The sequence below is a fragment of the Pelobates fuscus genome, chromosome 13 (assembly GCF_036172605.1).
Source record: "Pelobates fuscus isolate aPelFus1 chromosome 13, aPelFus1.pri, whole genome shotgun sequence".
Taxonomy (NCBI): domain Eukaryota; kingdom Metazoa; phylum Chordata; class Amphibia; order Anura; family Pelobatidae; genus Pelobates; species Pelobates fuscus.
Window position 1 is genome coordinate 35,804,233 of NC_086329.1, and position 25,001 is coordinate 35,829,233.

Genomic DNA, 25,001 nt, shown 5'->3' on the forward strand with positions numbered 1-25,001 from the left:
ACAATTACTATTGCTTGGTTAGGGGCCTGGAAATATGCACCCACGCCAATTCTGAAGTGGTCTGGGTGCCTATAGTGTTCCTTTAAGGTGTTAAACAGTTTAGAAATGGTTTAACCTCAAAGTGCTCCCAATAGTGCCTGTCCTCCAGGCCCCTGTACACAATTCTCCTCCAGTCCCTGATTAAATGGGGAGGATTTCCAACGGGTACCCATGTGTTTAATGCTAGACTGGGGTACAGCTGAATTTTGTGTTCTTATGGCTACATCTCATGATATTCTTTGTAATCTAACAGGTTTAGTCACTAACGTGAGAATTGTCAGGAATTTAAATTGAAATTAAAGTGAATTAAAATTTTAAGTCAAAAGTAATTGACTACTTTCGTCTTAAATTTTTAAATCACTTGGAATTCCTGATGATTCCCATTTTAGTGAATAGCTCTGTAAATGTTGAGGATTGTAGTCTGCAATTGCAGTATGGAAATGTTTCACTGCAAAGCTCTATCTTACTCACAGGATTTCAAGAATGTTGAGTTAAAGTATACCCCCCTAACTTTGCGAAGTTAAAATGCAGGACACAGGACATTGCGCACCTCAACCCCCCCCTCCCCCCCCCTCCCTACCTCCCACCCCCCAATTAGGCCATTTAGTGATTTAATATCAGTATCACAAATAAACTCCATGTAAAATAATGCAGGTCACTTCCTATATTTTTTATCCTGCAACTTGGCTGTGTCTGAAGAAAAAAAAAGTAATTTAGACTATTCTCTAGTGGCTGAAATAGATCCAGAGCCACCAAGATGAAATTCCCCAGCCACAGGATGGCTGCAAGTGGTTTAAAAACCCAGAGCGTTGTTCATACAAGGTAAGACACTGTAACTGTGGTCTGATTAATCTGATAACTGTTTCTTTGCCAGACACCCGTTCCCGTGGAGCTAACCACATGGCACATACTGCATCTGGTACTTCCAAAGTCTAGCTGGAGATTATCCTCACTCTGATTGGGCTTAGAGAAGATCTGTCATCTATAAATGGCCTGTCAGATCTACACAGGAATAAAATACAATCTACACTCTGTACTAGTCACATTGCTACAAAGTGTACAGAATAAATTAGATTTAGGCACGCTAAGTAATAAACTTAATGAGAGTCTGATTACGTTTACTTGCATCTAGCATGATCCATTCTACGGAGCCAAATTATTACTGGTACATTATTTGACCCTTACAGGACTTGATCAACATCTTACTAGGCAGAAATTGGAGATTTTATATACCAGCATATATACTAGCTTGCAACTGGGAGACTGTCATGCTGGAGAGCGGTGGATGTCAATCCCCAGGGTTGTGACACAAAACTGGATCCCCAATGGTTAGAACTGGGACATCACATTCATCAGACACCTGGTGCCTGTCAGCAGTGTTTACATATATCTGGTACCATCAGTGACTTCCCAGTGCAAAGGAAATTAGACGATTTTTTAGAATTTCTCTTAGTATATGTATTCTGTTATAATTGAAGAATGGATCTTTGGGTTTGAGTTATTTTTACAGCATTGGTCATAGCCAAAATAAATCAAACATTTCTCTACATCGACTACTTACATATCCAGCCAGTCACAGTCTATTGTACATTTTAGGATAAAACTTCAGTCAGTTATGTCACTCAGTACCCTTAACGAGTACCTTAGAGACTCTGGATGCACTGTATTTATTCCTGCCTACTCATTGGTTACTTAGAACTGAGCTCAAGGTGTCTGTCACTTGGCTTATTACTTGCTCGATTACGGTTTCAAAGTAACACTTTTGTACCTTGAACTAGTTCCATCCATCAAAGCTGTGTGGATGCATGACATGAGGACTTGTATTTAAATACTATTGGTATGTTTCTAGATATCTACATTAATGATGTACTGGACAGCCTACCTGACCTTTACAACAGATCTTCCTGCAATCTGGGGTGTCTGTAACATGGTTCATTAACTACAGAAAGGTAAAAAAACTAAGCCAGCAGTTCATTACTCTCTTTCAGACGGATAATTAAAATGTAACACTCTGGAAATGCAAACCTTTCGTTTGCTCAGCAGATACAGAGATTGTTAAGCTGATAAAGACGCAGAATAAACCACAAAAAACTTACGTTTAAGGTTTTCCTTAATGCTATCAGCTCGTCCTCACTCTTTGCTGGTTCCTTGAGCTGCAGACTTCCTTCTAGTCTTTGGATGGTCTTTCTAAACTCATTGATGTTGGCTTCTAGTTGTGTGGAAAGGAGCCGGAAGGCATTCTCAGAGTTGTGCGATGATACCAGACTGTCTTTCTCTTCATCGTTCATCAGTTTCAGCTTCTCCAGTGCGTTGCGCAGTTCCTCCAGCTCTGTTCGAATTTTCTCTGCTCCCATCGGGGATGTGTTCTTAATTACTTCAGCCGACTTTGCTTCCAGAATTTCCAAATGCTTTCCACCATCTTGTACATCCTGGCTGATTTCCTGAACCATTCAACAAAAGGGAATAAGTAAAAAAAATGTGTATTTCTGAACATTTCAGAATGATCATAGAGAGAGTGATTGGGTCAGGTGTATTGGATTTTAAATTCAACTATTAAAAATAATTACTTTAAATTCACCACCAATTCACAGGTAAGTAACCCTGTGTGTCTTCCTTGGTTTGTTCTTTGGCCATCGAGCTTTGGAGCGCAGGTAATGGAAAATTAGAACAGTACGAGATTTAATGCGGGCAAGCTTGAGAAAATAAGTGAAAAAAACATGTTGACACAATTCCTAGTGTACCAGAGGATCATGGGAAAGGTTAAACAGCCAGGGGGAAATAATTGGGAGAGCTGGGGAGAAATAACTGGAGAAAATTGTGTAGGTGGACTAGGGAGTGTTAGGAAAAGAAATAACTAAGCAGGGAGGACTCCTAAGGGGGTTTATAAAAAAAAATATAAGTGATATACAACTTATGATGCACAGTTAGCAGGCTGGCTGAACATCATGGGAATTGAACTTCCTTACTATACTTTACCTTAGTCACATTGCACACATTCAAGAACAGTGACATTGCACATAGACAGGAACACTGACATACACAAATACTGCATTGCACACAAACATAAACACTGACTGAAAATGCACACAGACATGAACACTGACATACACAGATACTGCATTGCACACAAACATAAACACTGACTGACAATGCACACAGACATGAACACTGACATATACACATACTGACAATGCACACAGACATGAACACTGACATATACACATACTGCATTACACACAGACATGAACACTGACATATACACATACTGCATTACACACAGACATGAACACTGACATATACACATACTGCATTACACACAGACATGAACACTGACATATACACATACTGCATTACACACAGACATGAACACTGACATTGCACAAATTCAGGAACACTGACATACACACATACTGAAATTCACACAGACAGGAACACTGACATACATACATACATACATACTGCATTACCACAGACAGGAACACTAACAAACACACACACTGACAATACACACGGACTAGGAACACTGACAAAAACACATACTACATTGCAAACAGACAGGAACACTGACATACACACATACTGATCATGGTCGTGGTGCTTAGATCGTTTCAGTATAGAGATAGAGAACGTTGCTGTCAGAGGTGTAAATCCACCTCAGGCAGCGTTCTTAGAAGCACGGAGTGAGTCCTGGGTTACTATTGTTAAAACTGTGCATAAAAGGTGTCCATCATCGCATAACATGCTGGTGAGGGATGACCTATAGTGACTGGGGTCAACCTCTGTGACGCCCTAAGTAGTCCCTGAGCCCTGCCTTTGGGATGATCCTCCCCCACCAAAGGACATCACAGAAGGCAGACTGGCTGTAGGGAAAACTTAGCCTTGACGGAATCTCTGGTACGTTTTTTTTTTTTTCCCAGGAGGGAAAACTGAGACAGCTAGGGTTACTCCAACCAAAAATATTGTTTTATTAAAAAGCAGTAATCTTTTATATCCATTTAGATGGCATTCTCTGATTGTGGACTGCTTATTATAGTATTTTGTTTTGTATTATATGACCATACAATGCAAAACAAATTACAATAATAAGAATAAAAATAAAATTAAAAAAAAGCAGCCACAACTCTAGCTAAGCTTTCAAAAACAAGCTACTGGCAATTCCACCTTATAAAAAGCAGTGCCTATTGATCACTGGGAAACTGAACTGGCATAACAACTGGTACGCGATCATATCAACTTGTTATCCCCTCAATATTTCTTCTGGGAGGGGGGGAGCGGGGAAGGAAAAATACATTTAAAATAAAAATTAAGTAAATGTACATTTTATTATTATTATTGTTATTTTTTTATTAGTATTCTTAAGCAGCAATCCAAATGTAAAACTGATGTATTGTCCTATGTTTATTAACAACTTGTTGCAGAGTTACAACAAAAAAGTTAATAAAAGAAACAATCTTGGTAGTGAATGGCCGATGTAAAAGATGTGTACACTGCATTGCGCAGCCGGTGTGATAAATCATTCATATAGAATGACAGAAGTCACAACAGGTTCATCTCACCTGCCCAAGAATGTCACCATGTGTACATTATGTCAGCTCCCAGGGTGTGGATAGTTTATTAAACAGTCACATATACACGCACACCACTTAATGTGTCATAATCTGGGCTGAGACGTAGGTGTGGCAACAAAACCATGGTGTCTAAGTTTATCTGTCGTACTAACGCTCAGCTCAGCAAGCTGTCCTCATATCAGAGCAGCCCAGGGTAATGGGAAGTGACATGTCTCCTCGAGCAAGTGGGAGGTCAATCACCAAACACCAGCATCCGAGCCAATCCAATCTACTACTAACACATTTAAAGGGATTGACAGAAAAAAAAAACATGTTCCAAATGAAGACAGAAGCTGAGCTGCGTAATTAAAGGCAATAAAAGATTTTTTTTTTTTTTAAAAAAGGTGGTGACTTTGTGGATTTCTATTAATCTCTGTATGTGAATGACCGCAGGACAGAAAATAAAAATAACAGTACTTTTTGGTTAGAGTTTACATTATTAAATATGTACTGGATTTACAGGCTGTGCACTGCCAACTAAGTTATCTGACCTCTAATAATCATAAAAATAAAGAAAAAAATATATTTATTACAAATGTCATAGGAAAAAAAAAGGAAACAAAAAAGACAAATTCAAAGAAACATTTAAACTAACATCAAGGATAGTTCTGTCTTAGTTGGCCCTGTCATCAAAATTAGAAAATATTGGCAGATATTCATTATAGTGAGAATTCAAATCGAATTTCAAATTTAGGCCCAAAATATCTGAACTGGAAGCATAGTTTACTTTGAGAATTTTTCCATTTCAGCATTTTACCTTGAATATAAAATTCGCTTTGAATTCACCTTGAATCCTCACGTTAGCAAATAACCCTGAGTATGTTTAGAGTATGGCCAGAGTGGATAACGTAACCTCTTGCCACATCCCTAGCACACAGAGTATGCCACCAACAATAATTCAAAGTGTTACAGAACACTGGTGAGACCTCACTTGGAGTATTGTACGCAGTACTGGCGACCGTATCTCCAGAAGGATATTGATACTTTGGAGAGAGTTCAGAGAAGGACTACTAAACTGGTCCATGGATTACAGCAGCTGTTCCCAAACTGTGTGCACACAGGGGTGCCGCGGAATGTTTTCCCAGTGCTACTGTTGAACAGGGGCCAGGTCAGGTGGCGAGGTCCTTTAACACCGCGACCGGGCCCCTGTAACGTCAGCCGGCTGGGAGGAAGTGACAGCTTGGGAGACAGCATCATGCAGGGAGACAGCACGGGAGGGAGATGAGCAGACTATATTTAAAAGAAGAAAAACTACCACAACAAGAGGACATAGTCTTAAACTAGAGGGGCAAAGGTTTAAATATACAAACCGGGTTCTCAGTAACAAACTTATCACTGCAGGACAACAGACACTTTACGTTTAAAGCAGACAGAACTTACGAAAAGGCAGTCAACTTGAAAAGTACACAGATTTAAAAAAGTACACAGGGGTCTTATTACTAAACAGTGAAACAAGAGTCAACTGGCAAAGGTAAGAGCACATAATAGAAAAATAAAACACTCATTTGGGATGGAGAAGGTTTCTTCAAATACAACTGTCTTGTATGTGAATGTGTTTCTATGAAAAGACGGTAGGTTGTACTCACTAACGTAAGGCTCTACAACTTGCATCATCTCAAACTGCACTTTGCCTGCCTTAGACTCTAAACAACTAAACTGAGCAAGATTACCTGATCCTACTACACACGGGTTAAAACAATATATTTATATAGGGGTTCACGCATATTTTACTATTACTAATACTTTATTTATTCCACTAAAAGTGACAGCATATGTGAAAGTTTTTTGTTTTTTTTATAGCTGTTTACTGGTTTCAGTTTGTGTAATACTTCTTATCTTGCTTACCGCGAGACTTACACTGTGAGCAGAACGGAGCTGACAGGGGAGCTGCACGGAGATGACAGGAGCTGCTGTAAAGGTAAGTAACAGCTCACTGACAGCCCCCTCACTGAACAGCCAATGCCACTGGACCACCAGGGATTAACATAGCCCCCTTCCCTGGCCAGGTAACAAGCAGGGAGGGGGGACAAAAAACAATTTAATAAAAAAATAATACAAATATTAAAATATAATAATATTAATAATAATATTAAAATAATAATAATATTAAAATAAAATAATAATATTAAAATAATAATAATATTAAAATAAAAAAAATTAAATAATAAAAATGCCCTCCCCTCACCCAGTTTACACACACACACACTGCATTCACACACACACACACACACACACTGCATTATATACACACACACTGCATTCACACAAACACACTGCATTATATACACACTGCATTCATACAAACACACAAACATCATTCATTATATACACACACTACACACTGCATTATATACACACAAACATCATTCATTATATACACACACTACACACAAACACACACACTGCATTCAGTATATACACACACACTACACAAACACACACACCGCATTAATTATAAACACACACTGTAAATAAATATTCAATTACGTAATGTAATTTTATTGGGATCCAAGCTCAGATAACCAGATTGCTCAGATAACCAGATTAGTAAGGATAAGATCTTCCTTGAAGACACCTGCAAGAATTTTCATCAAAATGTATATAATCAGGAATGTAAAGTGAATATCAAGTTTTAGACCAAAATAGCTGAATTGGAAAACCTCTCCAAGCCAGCAATGTTTGCAGCTTGACTATTTTGGCCTGCAATTTAAAGTTCTCTTTGGATTCCTGACAATTCACACAATGGCGAATAACCCTGCCACGGTATTCAGGGACAGCCTTCCACATGTCACATGATCACCAACAAGGGCCTTTAGTTCATCAAATAAAAAGGGACCAACATGTTTCCATAATTTCATACTCCTAGAACTGCTGAAACGAATGTTTGTACTTTTAATATAAGGTAACACACCTGCAACATAAGGAGTCTTTGCTCGGTACTTTTCGAGGGCTCTCCAACACAACACTTTAGTTTTTCGACCACGCTGTTCAGCCAAGTTCGGAACTCGTTGACATCCTGTTCATAGTCCTCGTGCTCTTTCAATATCTTTTCCAGTGCAGCCAACCTCTCCTGCAATAAAACACCAAATGTGGTAAGTGTAACGTAATTGGCAATGGCTCCCAGGAGCAGGGCGTTTGCCTTTTCCAATACTTTCTTAAATGCCCCAAATTTCTGCAGAAGGTTGCAAGGCTGCAGCTGTGCAATACAGCTAATGCTGCGGAATTGTCTAAAACAGGGAAGGCCAAATGGCAATTTTTCAACAGTTGAAGGACTACAAGTCCCAAGTTTGTTTGACAACCTTCTGTCTGGCAAAGCATCATGGCAGTGGTAGTTCTACAATTGTTGGGGATTTACCTTTTGGGCATCCTTAAAGGGGAACTTGGACTTTGCATGTTTATTATCCCCTGCATTTAACAAACATATATGTGGCATGTGAAAATAAATTTAATGCAGTATTCCAGAGCTTTTTTTTCCCCCTTCAACAGAGCGCCTTCATCATGAGTCCCATGTCAGTCATTGTGATAAGCTCCATACTCAGCATAGAAAAGCATGCAGAGAAATTAAACTATGTTTATAGCTCTCCTCCTCATTTGCAATGTGTGCCCTGGTTGTGCCTGGGCTGAACTAGATTGTGATGCTATTTGCAGAAGATTTAATATAAATTTAAAAGAAAACAGAGCATCAAATATAAATGTACCGTATATACTAGAGCATAAGTCGACCCGAATATAAGCCGAAGCCCCTAATTTTACCACAAAAAACTGTGAAAACGTATTGACTCGAGTATAAGACTAGGGTGGGAAAAGCAGCAGCTACTGGTAAATTTCTAAATAAAATTAGATCCTAAAAAAATTACATTAATTGAATATTTATTTACAGTGTGTGTTTATAATGAATGTGGTGTGTGTGTGTGTATATACTGAATGCAGTGTGTGTGTTTGTGTGTAGTGTGTGTATATAATGAATGATGTTTGTGTGTATATAATGCAGTGTGTGTTTGTATGAATGCAGTGTGTATATAATGCAGTATGTGTTTGTGTGAATGCAGTGTGTGTGTATATAATGCAGTGTGTGTGTGTGAATGCAGTGTGTGTGTGTGTAAACTGGGTGAGGGGAGGGCATTTTTATTATTTAAATTTTTTTAATTTTAATATTAATATTATATTAATATTATTATTATTATTTTATTTTAATATTATTATTATTTTTTTTTTTTTTATAATTCTTTATTTTTGTTAATGCGTTGAGAAAGATACAGTCGTACAATCGATATCTGTTTACATTAGTTCTCAGAAGTCGTTCTGTTGTTACAATATCTCAAGTGTTACACTTTTAGCTTTCCAGAGAAAACAGTAATTGCGGCAATTTCAATATATTAACTGTTGTGCATCAGTTTTATATCTTAACGGGTAGGGGAGAACTTGGTGGTTGCGTCGAGGGGTCTAGTCGGTTGGGGGGGGGTGTGGGGTAATGTTAGAGTCTGAGGTCTCCTGGTGTGTTGGGAGTCTGTCTGTTCGGTCTGATTGTGGGTTGTTTTCTAGGTGTTCTTTGGGTTTGTGGGGGCGTCTAGTCGGTAGTCGTGGTCCGTCGTGGGTTCAAGGTCTGTGCTGTAGCGGTCCTCGGTGCGTTGCGTTTGCTTGCTGGTGGCTGCCGACCGTGAGGCCTTTGACATTGGTATTGGGAGTTCTGGTGTATGGGTAGGGTGGGGGGTGGGGGTGGGGGTGGAGGTAAGCGGGGGGTACAGTGGGGGTTAGAGAGAGAGAGAAGAGAGAGGAAGAGAGAAGAAGAAGAGAAGAGGAGAAAAAAAAAAAAAAAAAAAAAAAAAAAAAAAAAAAAAACACACACAATGGGGGGTGTTCCCCAGTCGGGGGTCGATGGTGTTTGGTGTTTGTCTCCTGGCGTGGTGTGCCTGTTAATATTATTATTATTTTAATATTATTATTATTATATTTTAATATTTGTATTATTTTTTTATTAAATTGTTTTTTGTCCCCCCTCCCTGCTTGTTACCTGGCCAGGGAGGGGGGCTATGTTAATCCCTGGTGGTCCAGTGGCATTGGCTGTTCAGTGAGGGGGCTGTCAGTGAGCTGTCACTTACCTTTACAGCAGCTCCTGTCAGCTCCCCTGTCAGCTCCGTTCTGCTCACAGTGTAAGTCTCGCGGTCTGCGGGTGTTGCGAGACTTACACTGTGAGCAGAACGGAGCTGACAAGGGAGCTGCACGGAGCTGCTGTAAAGGTAAGTAACAGGTCGCTGACAGCCCCCAAAAGGACCGCCGGGCTTGTAATGTGCCCGGCGGTCCTGGTCTGTATTATGGCAATGTAAGTTGCCATAATACAGACATTGACTCGAGTATAAGCCGAGTGGGGGGTTTTCAGCACAAAAAATGTGCAGAAAAACTTGGCTTTTACTCGAGTATATACTATTTCCATTGTTTTTATTTAATGGTGTAAAATGTCTGATTTTTCAAGTCAAAGCTCTAAATTAAAAGAAAATAAACAGTCAACGTATATGTTCTGCTAGTACAAAACGTCAAAGTCTGAAACATGATGCCTGTCTGTGCTCATTTGCATATCATACTGGGAATTCAATTGAATTGTGGAATCACGATTTCTCAGAATTACTGTGCCAAAGGCAGACCTTTTCCCAAGGTCCTGCTTTATATATGTTGATGATAAACAACAATAAATTTAGATTTTGCATAAACCAGTAGGGAGCTTTATAGCGTTTGGTCTCACCACAACCTATTTAGTACTTAACTATATGCTGACACAAAGACTTTTTTCGAAGGCTCTCTAACACAACACTTCTTTTTCGACCACGCTGTTCAGTTTTGACATGTTTTGTCACCATGTCTAGGAGTTAAAGTCCACGGTTTAATACTGGTCTTTGGTTCCAATTGATCACAACATTTGTCTTGGTTTAAAAACCCGTGTTTGAAAAAGTGCTCTTTTGCTAAGCAGACATTTCTGAAGTACGATACCTGCTTGTGGAAACATGATTTCTCATAAATAGTATGCCCAAGGCAAACCTTTCCCAAGGCTCTACATGAGATATGTAGATGATGCACAACAGAAAATTTTGCATTAGCATAAACTAGTGAAGTTTTATTTTGTTATGTCTCCCTACAACGTATTTAATTCAAAAGTAATATAAAATTTAAGCCAGCCTTGGCTGCTACTGTTTTTTTTTATTTTTTTATTTATAATGGTTATAACGAGTAAACAGATCCTAAGTCACTAAATATACGAAGTAAAACATATTACTAATATTATTTGACAGATATATTTAGGTCAATGCTGTAGTCACTGAAGTTATGATGGGTCACACCAAGTAACAAAATCACTTGAAAATATTTTATCTGTAAATATTTCTACTAGAATGCCATGGCGGAATGAAAATTAGCACATAGACTAACAGAGTTATTTACTAAGGTGAGAATTACGAGTGAATTTAAATTTAAGGCCAAAGTAGCCAAACTGAAAGCATAGCTGACTTAGAAGATTTTTCCCTTCATCTATATGGACTTTAAAGTTAAAATTCAGTTTGAATTCACCTTGAAATACGTCATTAATTGTGGTAAACCTATCAAGGAATTGTGCAGGACAAAAGAAACAATTCAGAACGCTTTTATAACCGGGCTATTTTAGCCTGGCATTTTAAACCCCCATATCAGTCCTAGACAACTAACATAGCATAGGAAAGAAACTCAACTCTGCTATTTCAGTTTCTAGCCAGATTTTTAGGGGTTCCTTTAATAACAGACTGGCGCTAAATACACAGCTTTTGGACCAAAGCATGGATCTATGTCCACCAAGATACCTGTTGGGCCTCATTGGTTGGACGTTGACTAAGGTCCATATAGAATAGCGCTTGTTTGCTCCTGAGTCGGTGACCAAATTTGGGTTCCTTTGCCATTCTTTTGGGTCATCAGTGATTGAAACAGTCACAAGATAATAGTCAGATCAGAGGCCTTTCTTAGTACAATGGATCCCATTTAATCATCAGGAAGAGTCTATTGTGGTTGTCTAGTAGAATTGATTTCACTAAATATTATATTACAACTGAAGAATTAGTCTTAAAGCAAATTTCACTAATAAAGTATGGACTGCCAAATTAATGCCATGTATATTTGGGTTTATGCCACAAAAGATCCATTGATATAGTAAATTGACTATAAACTATGGCAGACAATAAAAAGTGGCAAAAAAAATCCACCAAAGGAGAATTCTATAAAGATACAAACACACGCATTAACATTATTTTGGATATTTGTAGGCAATTATGGACACACCCATGATTACAGAAGATATTTTTTTTTAAGTGTTTAGATCACGGTGGTACAAGTATTTGTAAATCGTTTGTGAGTTCTTAACATGTTCTGTATGATGCGAGATATTTTGCTGGATTAAAAGCTAGCAGCTTTGTGGGAGATTAAATCACTGACTCACCTAGTCGATGGTATCTATGTTTAAACAATTATAATAACTACAAGGGAAGCTATGCAAAATAAAAGGAGAGTTTTAACAGATGTTTTGCATCTCTCTATCTTCCCAGCCTTTATTAACCTGTTACGCAATACAGTGACAGATTTGTACACCCGCCCCAAAAACCCCACAGTGATTTACTCAAAAAAAACAATTATATAATGATATGTTTTGAACAATATGTGTCATGGGAGGAAACGTATATATTTATAGTGTATAAGTAGCAAAAGATTACTTGGAGCTCGTTCAATAAGCACAAATTAAATAAATAAATTGTGTGGCTTGTCATCTAACCAGGACAGTGTTATTTTAAGCAAGTTGTAAAGATGCTTAAACCTAATTCAAATAGTCTAGGATACTGTGTAAACAGCAGAGACAGAGGCTTGGGTTAATGCCAGCCCTAAGATGCCCGCTGGCAGTAAGCTTATCCGTAGATGTCTGGTAAAGGTTGTCATAGATCTGGTTGAAGGCTTGGCCCAGGTAAGACAAATGGTAGTGTTACACCATGAAACATTTCGCATTATTACATTTTACATCTTACAAAGTGGCAGGGTTTAGAGATTCCTAAATAGAGATGATGTTACATAACGTTGGCATAGTGAATAGCAACACATAACTTTGCCAGATCATCAAACTACACCAATATCAGGCTATCGTAAATTACATTTCTCTTTACAGCATTGGTAATTCCAAATCATAATCAAGTGATATCAGCTCTTGGGTACATGGCTGTGTTGGCCGACCTTAAAACTGCAAATGTTTAAACCTGACAGAGTAATTCTCTGAAATGTAAGGATGTGGGATTAAATTCAAACTGGTGAAAAATGTTCAGTCAAGGTTCTGATTTCAGCTATTTTGACCTAAAATTTTATTTTAGACGATTCCCCATTTAATAAATACCCTAAAGCAGGGGTGCCTAAAAAGTAGATCCCCACCTTAACCTAAAGAGAGTTTTTCACTAAACTTACAATTGTAGTGAATACAAACTGCAAATTTCCAGATCAACTGTTTTTGTCTTCATTGTGCCATTTAGATTTCTGTTCGTCCACTATTCAGACTTTAATTTAGTAAATAATAATCCTGTTAGTATTTTCTACAATGTTACGTCAGCTGAAAGCGGTGGTTAACACTCACACTACTGTTACTTTTCCATGGTTGGAGAAGATCGTGGACCACATTTCCCATGATGCTCTGTGAGCTACATCTGTAGTGCCTCTAGAATGGTTGTACTAAGATATAGTCCACAAACATTTGCAGTGCCAAGGCACTTTACTTGAAGCATTAACAAATGGTGCATGAATGCACTGTAAAGGCATCCACAGAGTAAATATACTTTCTGTACAAAACCCCAGACAAGTAATGAGTAAAAAATAAGTGTACATATATAATATGTGAAATTTACCTTCCAAAAATAATAACCGCTTTATGTGTATTGAATAGGACGATTGCCATATGGTAATGTTTTATTTATGTGGTATCAGGACCAAAACCCTTAGAACCCTTAGAACAGAATCACAACTTCCTTCCCTTGTTAGCTATTTTATATGAACTAACTCATTTCATTTCATTTGCAGGTTGAACTTCTTTTTTCCTTTTCTTTAAAGCTAAATTGATTTCATGTCCAATATATAATAATTTGTAAAAATCCAAGATTGGGGATCTACGCGAAGGGAAATCTAGATCAAAAGCCTTTCGCCAGACAGGGTTAGCCATCACTGTTATTGAGGGCTCTGTAATAAAGCTACATAAGACACGGTATGCTGGCATAGTATCACACCATCTCATAAGCAGTTCTTCTTACACACTTTCATTAGTTGACACAATTACAGTTATTTACTACAGTTAGAACTCAAGGTCAATTCACAGTGAATTTCGAATTGAAGTCCAAATTAGCCAAACTGTAAAAATATTATGCTTTCACTTTGACTATTCTAGCATTACATTTGAAATCCCCTTTGAATTCTCACTTAAGTAAATAATGGTAAATAAAGTAGAATAGGCAGAACACAATGGAATAGAGTTACTGAACCTGTGCTTTCTTCTTTATTTGCTTATATTCAGCCATCATGCCGTTCTGGACCGCTTCGTCCACGCTAGGGTCCCCAATTCTGTTGTACAAATATGCCGCCTCTTCCAGCAGACGGTTCAGCAGTCGTGACTGGTTGTTTACGTCTTTCAGCAGGACCTGGGATTCCTCAAATTGCCAACGTTTCTCCTTCAGACCCAGCTGCATCTCCATGTCCAGATTCAGAGTGAGAGTCATGTTGTGAACCCACACGATAAATTCGTCTCGTGCTTTCAGATACTCATTCCAATGGAGCCATACCCACTCAATACGACTGCAGGAGAAAAAAAACAAACAAACATGAATACTTAAAGGTTCTCTATATAAAAAGTCACTAGCTCTAGACAGCAAAATATTATTTTGAAATTGTATCTTTATGTGGCAAGGTAGTGATATGTCAAAACAGGTATTTTTATACAGTGGAATAAACCCTTGGACCACCTTCAAAAATGCACAATGTTGGCAATATTACTCTACACAGCAAACTTGGCTGACACATTTCCAAACACCTTAGATAGAAAGACCTCTCTGAACTCCCCCAATATGACTTGATAACACCATATGCTTTATCTAACTCCATTATCAGACTTGCTACAGTGAGCATGAAATGTACCGATTTTCTTGAACTTATTAGTTAATAGTTTTGAAGTTCATCAATAAAAGATCAAAAATAAAAAGTGAAGAAAATCATCACCCGAGCTACTCATCTCGGAGTCCAATGTAATAAAACCAGAGGTTATTTACCTGTACAATAAATAGATGTTATAAGATTCACTAAACATGTAAACCTGTAACGAGGTTGGTGTTTTTTCCCAACTCAACGTACCAGTAATTCCTGCAGGGCAAATATTAATATTTAAAGGAAGAGGGAACAATGATTGACAGGGAACCAGGATGGAGGTGCCCAGTTGAAGAATAATGAGATGCTTTAAAAAAAATAAATCCAGTCCAATGAAACACCCAAACATTTAGTTGCCAGGTCAGTTGAGACCCTAATAAAACATTCACTTATGAGGTGGCTGAGCCTAACTTTTAAGCAGAGTGGACGTGTGTTGTGTGAGCTCCTGAACTTGAGAATCTGTTGTGACATTTGTTCCAGCATCACTGGCCAAACTAGATCTCATCTTTGCGGGATTCTTTTCACACATGGTGGCAAGGCAGTGGAGCACACAGCCATTTAGACAGAGTAACGGCGAGGCAGAGAAGTAACCTACATACATATAGGGGAACAATCACCTTGTCTCACAGATTGGGAATCGGATGAGGGCAAACGGTGTTCCTGGCTGTTATCTAATGCACTGTGGCATCTCTGTTAGCTTAACTTTAGCTAATTTTCTCTGGTATTTTAATTAGTTTTTCTAGGACTCACCAGTTAATGCAGCTTGAATTCTATGTTTTTATTTTTTTATTATTATTCAACACACACTCCTCTAAATGCTTTAGTTACAATATTTTTTTATCACATTTTTATTTGTATTACATTATTAATAACTAAGAAACCAAAGTGTGGTTTCTTAGACATGTATGAATGTGTTAAAAATGAGCAGAATACGGTTTCTACACTATTTCTACTGATATCTTATTTCCCTAATGTGAGAGCTCACTGATATCATACATTGATCTCTTTTATGAACTTATTTTTATGAGTACAATTCACATTCTACGGTGTCATATTATTCAATATCTGTGGTGCAATGTATGCATGTGTACCGTCGTTTGTGTTTGTGAAACTGCATGACAAAAATAAAAATTGAACAAAAAACTCTCTCCAAAAACAGCAGTAAAGGAGCAGGATCACCACGGAAACCAATGACTGACTGTTTCTGTAGATTGCTTCATTGTTAGAACTTTGGCCCAGAACGTCTCACGGTATCAGCTGTCTTTTGCAATCAAGGCAAGCTGAGCACTCCTAACACTATCGGGGATATGTACTAAATTGGGTATTCAAAATTACTTTCAAATTCGAGGCCAAAGTAGCTAAGCTGGAAGCATAAATGACTGAGAATTTTTCCATTCTGACTATTTTTATTTTTATTCAATTTGAATTCTCACTAGTGAATAATTGTCAGGATCCTGTCCTTTCAGATAAGTTCTATGTTCATTTATTTCTGTTCCTTTAAAACAGTGGTCCTCAAACTCCGGGCATCCAGATGTTGCTGAACTACAACTGCCATGATTCTTTGAATTACATAGATAGCTAGAGAATCGTGTGAGTTCAGCAACATCTGGGGGGCCGGAGTTTGAGAATCCCTGCTTTAAAAGAAGGTCCAGCTCTCCACCACTAGTGACCTCCCTAGCCACTAGTCACCTCAGTTTCACACCTGCATAGCATGAATAAAGTTCTGCTATAAAAGGCCACACCCGACAAACAAAGTGGCCTTTACATTGAAGTTGATGTTCTTACTGAACGACTTCAGATCCTGGCTCCCGAGTAGCAACCTGTGACTTGCCTACATTGCTTCCAACCCTGCTCCATACCAACCTGGGCTGCATGCAACTCTGCTTTATCCTGCCAACCTGGTTTACTACCAACCCTGCTCCATACCAACCTGGATTGCCTGCAACTCTGCTTTACCCTGCCAACCTGATTTACTTCCAACCCTGCTCCATACCAACCTGGATTGCTTACAACTCTGCTTTACCCTGCCAACCTGATTTACTTCCAACCCTGCTCCATACCAACCTGGATTGCTTACAACTCTGCTTTATCCTGCCAACCTGGTTTACTTCCAACCCTGCTTCATACCAACCTGGATTGCTTACAACTCTGCTTTACCCTGCCAACCTGATTTACTTCCAACCCTGCTCCATACCAACCTGGATTGCTTACAACTCTGCTTTATCCTGCCAACCTGGTTTACTTCCAACCCTGCTCCATACCAACCTGGATTGCTTACAACCCTGCTTTACCCTGCCAACCTGATTTACTTCCAACCCTGCTCCATACCAACCTGGATTGCTTACAACTCTGCTTTATCCTGCCAACCTGATTTACTTCCAACCCTGCTTCATACCAACCTGGATTGCTTACAACTCTGCTTTATCCTGCCAACCTGGTTTACTACCAACCCTGCTCCATACCAACCTGGATTGCTTACAACTCTGCTTTATCCTGCCAACCTGGTTTACTTCCAACCCTGCTCCATACCAACCTGGATTGCTTACAACCCTGCTTTACCCTGCCAACCTGATTTACTTCCAACCCTGCTCCATACCAACCTGGATTGCTTACAACTCTGCTTTATCCTGCCAACCTGGTTTACTACCAACCCTGCTCCATACCAACCTGGATTGCTTACAAGTCTGCTTTATCCTGCCAACCTGGTTTACTACCAACCCTGCTCCATACCAACCTGGATTGCTTACAACTCTGCTTTATCCTGCCAACCTGATTTACTACCAACCTTGCTCCATACCAACCTGGATTGCTTACAACTCTGCTTTATCCTGCCAACCTGGTTTACTTCCAACCCTGCTCCATACTAACCTGGATTGCCTGCAACTCTGCTTTATCCTGCCAACCTGGTTTACTTCCAACCATGCTCCATACCAACCTGGATTGCCTGCAACTCTGCTTTATCCTGCCAACCTGGTTTACTTCCAACCCTGCTCCATACCAACCTGGATTGCCTGCAACTCTGCTTTTTCCTGCCAACCTGGTTTACTACCATCCCTGCTCCATAACAATCTGGATTGCTTACAACCCTGCTTTATCCTGCCAACCTGATTTACTACCAACCCTGCTCCATACCAACCTGGATTGCCTGCAACTCTGCTTTATCCTGCCAACCTGGTTTACTACCATCCCTGCTCCATACCAACCTGGATTGCTTACAGCCCTGCTTTATCCTGCCAACCTGGTTTACTTCCAACCCTGCTCCATACCAACCTGGATTGCCTGCAACTCTGCTTTATCCTGCCAACCTGATTTACTACCAACCCTGCTCCATACCAACCTGCATTGCTTACAACTCTGCTTTATCCTGCCAACCTGATTTACTACCAACCCTGGTCCATACCAACCTGGATTGCCTGCAACTCTGCTTTATCCTGCCAACCTCATTTACTACCAACCCTGGTCCATACCAACCTGGATTGCCTGCAACTCTGCTTTACCCTGCCAACCTGGTTTACTACCATCCCTGCTCCATACCAACCTGGATTGCTTACAGCCCTGCTTTATCCTGCCAACCTGGTTTACTTCCAACCCTGCTCCATACCAACCTGGATTGCCTGAAACTCTGCTTTATCCTGCCAACCTGGTTTACTACCAACCCTGCTCCATACCAACCTGGATTGCTTACAACTCTGCTTTATCCTGCCAACCTGGTTTACTACCAACCCTGCTCCATACCAACCTGGATTGCTTACAACTCTGCTTTATCCTGCCACCTGGTTTACTACCAACCCTGCTCCATACCAACCTGGATTGCCTGCAACTCTGCTTTATACAAACCTGCATAACCCCTATCTGGACATTACTGCTTACTCTTATTTACAAGGTGTTATTTTCCTACCCTGAACCCTTATTCTTTATATCTGGCTTTTAATTCTTCCTATACTGTTATCTCTAGCTTTCTTATTATTTGCACACCTGTTTATTATCATCATAGGGCACATTCCCTAACATTTATTTCTCTCCCTTCCCTTCTAACTATTATTTCATTCTATAAGTTAACCTGCTGGTATGTCAAAACCTACCAATAAAACCTCTTTAGTTAACTCTGGCCAAAGCCTCCTATCTGACCTGCGCAAGATCATGACAATAATGCTGCATGTGTCGAGACTATTTGTTTCATTTTGTAAATTGGTAATGAACTATAGTGGACTTGCCAACTGCAAGCTGCATGGTGTTCTGTATAAAGAGAAATTGTAGAGGCAAGTTCTAGAAGTGGAGCAATCATCATAGAAACCAATGAATGGTTCTTGCAGATTGCTCCATGTTGATTGCATATTAAACAAACACGATAGTGTTAGAATTGCAGTCCCTCCACCTTTAGGGAGAAAAAAAATAAATAAAGTACTTTTACTTTACTTTTTTTTAACTTTTTTTTTTCTGCCTTGCAGCACTTGTCTCTGTTGCTGGTCCCACCTCATTTGCTGAGATCATTGAGATCGATAATCTCAGCCAATCCTATGCTTTGCCATAGAAAAATGCAACTCTGAGACCATCTGATAGCAATAGCAGAGTTTAACTCTGTTATTTAATCGAAAGCGCCTCTAGTGGCGGTCAAAGTGAAATTCTGCAATGTACACATTGCTGTTATGCAATAGGGGGGAGATGGCACCCAAACCACTTTACTGAGATGAAACAGGCAGAGTGAGGTCAGCAGTTATAAATTATAAGTCTAACAATCATTATCAACCTGTTAATGAATGACAGGATCATTATTTTATCTGACCTTTCTTCAACCCAGAAATGTTGTTTTTTTCTTTGCTTGTTGTCACTGTTTTGCAAGTAGGCCTTATAAGAGGTCAGGTGAAACACTTGAGCCTACATCTTACCACCAGTCATTGCTCATACTAGAGTGCAGTGGCGTACATACCACGGCCGCAGGGGTCGCAACTGCGACCGGGCCCATCACTCCAGGGGGCCCGGGTGCTCGCCGCCATCTGTTGCGGACCCAGCCGAGCGGTATAATTGACGGGGCCGCACATGAAGGGTTCCACTCTGTCAGACGCTTGGAGGAAGTGACTGCCCGGTCACTCCTCCCAGCAACCAGCAGGAGCCGCGCGAGAGGAAGGAGAGGGAGCCAGAGTGGGAGCTCTGACTCCCATCAACCTGAGCCACTGGACCCCAGGGAAGTCACCCTCCTGCACCTTAAAGGTAGGTAATAGGAGGGTGACTAAAAAATGTTGTGTGTGTGTGTTAGTGTCTGTGTGTTTGTTTCTGTATGGGATGGTGATGGGGCCCCAGGGGTTGTGTGTATGCCACTGCTAGAGTGGATTAATAAAGTTAGCTGTTTCGGTTTTGTTTTGTAGAAGGAAAAAAACTCCTTTAAATTATTGAAATAAAATGTTATCAGTCACCTTTACTCATTTGTCAAAGGCTGAATGTGTATTCAACAGATTCTGTTCTATGTAATTATTTCCCAAAAAAAGCAAAAATGTGCTAGTGCCAATCTTACCCTCCAATTTAGGGACAAAAAAAAAAAAAGTACTCGAGGACTAGAGTCATTTGTACATATTAACCCACTAACACCCTCATTACCTGGTGGTAAATCCCATCCCTAAGCTGGTTAATAGATCACCCTATAAGCCTGAGTATCCATCTTATCAGTTCAATCAGCTTGTCTTTAGATATCTGTCATCTACTGAATTCTCAAAAGCATGTTCGTCATTCTAGTTAACCTTGCTCCGTTCGTCATTCTAGTTAACCTTGCTCCGTTCGTCATTCTAGTTAACCTTGCTCCGTTCGTCATTCTAGTTAACCTTGCTCCCTTATTAATCTCTCACCTACTGAGGCAGCTGTTATAAGTAACATGTTAACGTTGATGGGGGGCTACAGGGGGTTTATCTTTCTGCTTGGTATCTGATGGCTAGATGTACAAGAACAGCCTGTACCACTAGCTTAATGTAATTGGCCTAGGACGGTTTACCTAGCTTGATATGCCTACCTATTGTTAAAGAGTGCAGAACCATCAGATGCATCCCATTAAGCAATGTGTTTTCTCTATCTTGCGAGCAGATTATTGTCTAACTGCATGCTGCCTAATGCTTGACTAATCTCACTTACATGTGCCTAAATGTCTCTGCAAGTTACCCTTTTACTGGTGTTTTATAGGCATGCAATATATTTAAGTTTTTCATATCATAACCACACATATCTGAGTGTCTCACAGTTACCGCTTCAACCATACACCTATACACATCGGACATGCATGTTTCACTTGTGCCCTAGCCATTGCAAAAAAAATGTGTGCAGAGTGCAGTTACCTTTTGTACTTTAACCTTAACAAAAAATGTGCAGACGCAGCAAAATGAAGCAAAGTAATCACTCTCAAGATTCATTTCTAATGTAATCTGTTTAATTGTGAATTTTGCATGTTCCTGCATACGTTATTGTGACGATGCAGGATGATTTGTTCACCTATGCACAACAAAAATAAAGAATAAAAAAAAAAAAAGTAAAGTAATATTGTCAGAATATATTGTTATCGATGTGAAAAATACATTAAAGTCATTCTGACTATGACTGTTTTGTTGCAAAAGAAGCTACAAGCATTCACCTATCACTGCACATGTCTCTGTTACGTGAGCCAGAATTAAACCGGTTCAATAAAAATTCTTAAAAGGACCACTATAGGCACCCAGACCACTTCAGCTTAACGAAGTGGTCTGGGTGCATGGTCCATCTAGGATTAACCCTTTTTTCTGTAAACATAGCAGTTTCAGAGAAACTGTTATGTTTACCTATGGGTTAATCCAGCCTCTAGTGGCTGTCTCATTGAAAGCCGCTAGAGGCGCTTCCGCGCTTCTCACTGTGATTTTCACAGTGAGAAGACGCCAGCGTCCAAAGGAAAGCATTGAGAATGCTTTCCTATGAGACTGGCTGAATGCGCGCGCGGCTCTTGCGCGAATGCGCATTCAGCTAGTGACGTCAGAAGAGGGAGGAGAGTCCCAGCGCCGAGGGAGCCCGGCGCTGGAAAAAAGGTAAGGGATTAACCCCTTCCTCCCCCTTCAGCCCGGCGGGAGTGGGACCCTGAGGGTGGGGGCACCCTCAGGGCACTATAGTGCCAGGAAAACTAGTTTGTTCTGCTGGCACTATAGTGGTCCTTTAAGTCCGTTATATTTTCAATTAACCTATTTTGGCCTATAATAAAATTCAATTTGAATACTGATCAATTCACACTTGAAAACGAAAGGGAATATCGCACTCTCACTAAGATCTCGGTGCTACCAGACCTGGGGCTAGCTACCCCCACCGTAATAGTTGAACAAAGTTGTGGTCCAGGCACTCAAGGGTCAATTATGCAGCAGATTTATTTGGGAAAAGTGCAACATTTCGATCTCCAAGAGATCTTTCTCAAGCTTTTTCCAACGGGAAAACCTTTTTTGCGCTTTTTCCAATCACACTTCACCTATAGGTATATATATTGTTTAATATAGTCCCATTTCGTTTTTTTTTTTTACTACTCTTAAATGGATACTCCAACCGAAAATCTGTGTTGTCATAAAACACTGGTTTAATGTTGTAGTAACCCCTTGTGTGGTGGTCACTCACCTAACACCATTTAAAAAAATACAAATTTAAAAAAAGCTTAAACGTATCACTTTTCCCTCGCCAAGGTTAAGTTCTCCCTCAGTTCCCTCTTCCTTGGCTGGCATCACCTTCCCCTTACTGTGCGTGTTGCATCAGATGCCAATTTTACACAGAACTGACATTAGCCAGCCGAGAACTTTGTTCTGAGTTGGTTAATGACTCTGCCAGATGTGTGGAGTTACTCCTCCATTATTGAAGGGTTGATCTTGGTATGCGTAGGGTTTCAAACCAAAATGCAGCACATACAGACTCCAGCCACCATGACCACTTCAAATCCCTGAAACGGTCATGGTGCTTGAAGTAACCCTTCAATTGAAGCATAATAGGATAATGTCACTATGTACGTCTGTTTACCTCTGCTGTACATTATAGAAGTTAAAGCGAAAGGCTGCCCCATGATGCTAGAGCTGGCTTTAGTGGAGGTGAATGCTGCAAATGAAAACACTGTTTAAAAAAACAAAAACAGAAAAACACAAACACACACAAGTAACACACTTTACACCCTAAACCTCATTATTATTAGTATTATTATTGGTATTTATATAGCGCCAACTAATTCCGCAGCGCTTTACAATATTATGAAGGGGGGGGGGGGGGAGGATTTACAATAAATGAGACAATTACACAGTGACACAGGAATAATAGGTAGATGAGGGCACTGCTCAAACGAGCTTACAGTATAGAGGATAACTCCTTAATAAATGCTGACCCCCTCTGTCTTTTGTTCAGACTGATATTTAGTTTCTTCTTCTTATCATTGACCTCTTCTATCCTCTTCTCTTTCACTCCCATTCTTTCAGAGATGTTTTGCCTACTATAAACATGTTACAGACTGCCAGAGGCCTAAGTCATTATTGCTACTCACCATGGTACTAGTTACTCACAGGGTTATTCAGTAATGTGAGAATTAAAATCTAATTTTATATTTAAAGGACAACTATAGGCACCCAGACCACTTTAGCTCAATGAAGTGGTCTGGGTGCCAGGTCCATCTAGGGTTAACCCTGCAGCTGTAAACATAGCAGTTTCAGAGAAACTGTTATGTTTACATTAGGGTTAATCCAGCCTCTAGTGGCTGTCTCATTGACAGCCTCATTGATAGCTTCATTGACAGCTTCCGCGCTTCTCACAGTGAAAATCACAGTGAGAAGACGCTGAGGTCTATAGGAAAGCATTGAGAAATGCTTTTCCTATGGACTGATTGAATGCGCATGAGGCTCTTGCTGCGCATGCGCATTCAGAGCTGACGTCGGAAAAGGGAAGAGAGTCCACAGCGCCAAGGGAGCCTGGCGCTGGAGAAAGGTAAGTGATTAACCCCTTCCTCCCCCTTCTCGACTCACCCAAAGCCTTTTCTGTCCAGGCATCTCTAAGGATTTGCAGCAGTATTGCCGGTCCAGTGATGTCTGCCAGAGAGTGGGGAAGCGGGACGACCGAGGCTAAGCTGCAGTCCCTACCCATTATTGAAGACCCCTTAGGCAGAGTCAGTATTGAATCAATGGTATAACATTTATTATACACTTGCATCAATTTCAGAATATCTCCTATGCATCTAATTTAATGCTTGTTTTGCAACTTGCATGTCAAATGTTTCAATTTGTATCATAATACAAAGGTGTGGTAGAGACACCCAGCAATGTCCCTTTAATAAGGAACATTCCACCGTACATCTTCCTGTGCCTTCTCTTACGAGTGATGCACAATTATTGATTAACCACCCTGAGCTTCCGTCCCCTTTTCTTTGTAATGATGAAATGTGGTATTTGAAATTGTCAGTTTGTTTCCTTCCAAAATTTTACTTTTGATTCACACTGTATGTAAGTCTAAAGACAAGTAAAACCTTGTGACTCCTAAAACACTTAGACACGTGTATTCTTATGGGGAAAAATGCCCAAGCAAGCATGCATATTATTATTATTATTATTACTATCATCACCATTTATATAGCGCCAACAGATTCCGTAGCACATTGCAATATTATAAGAGGCTGAATTTAACTACAAATAGGACAATTACACGAAAACTTACAGGAACGATAGGTTGAAAATGACCCTGCTCAAACAAGCTTACAGTCTATAGGAGGTGGGGTATAAAACACAATAGGCCTGGAAATAGCAATCAAATAAGGTGGGAGTGAAGCAGAGCTAGAGGAGAGAGTAGAGTGCTGCCCTTTGGGAGAGAGTAAGAGACAGGTACGTGAGGCAGAGGTTACTCTGGGAGGCCTTAAGCTTCCCTAAAGAGATGGGTTTTAAGGCACTTCTTACACAAGAGGCTAAGAGGCTTGTTCATACACTACAAATGATTGAAGACTAGGGGAGAGTCTGATGGCGGTAGGCAGGCTATTCCATAGGAAGGGAGCCGCCCGCGAGAAGTCTTGCAAGCGTGAGTTGGCCGTACGCGTGCGAGCAGCGGACAGGAGACGGTCACGGTCAGAGCGGAGAGACCGAGAAGGGGCATACCAATGGATCTGTGAAGAGATATAAGAGGGGCTAGAATTGTTCAGTGCTTTATGGGTATGGGTTAGCACTTTGAATTGACTCCTAT

At 40.0% G+C, this 25,001-nt stretch overlaps 1 protein-coding gene across 1 annotated transcript in view; it reads right to left on the minus strand.

Annotated features, from left to right (window-relative positions):
• Positions 1-25,001, minus strand: part of SYNE3 (spectrin repeat containing nuclear envelope family member 3) — a 157,778-nt gene that overhangs the window by 23,197 nt on the left and 109,580 nt on the right. Inside the window, exons 4-6 of the mRNA XM_063438936.1 lie at positions 14,162-14,471; positions 7,558-7,716; positions 2,136-2,480 (exon numbers count right to left, since the gene is read on the minus strand). Of these exons, the coding sequence (XP_063295006.1) occupies positions 2,136-2,480; positions 7,558-7,716; positions 14,162-14,471 (814 nt within the window). The remainder of the gene's footprint in view (positions 1-2,135; positions 2,481-7,557; positions 7,717-14,161; positions 14,472-25,001) is intronic.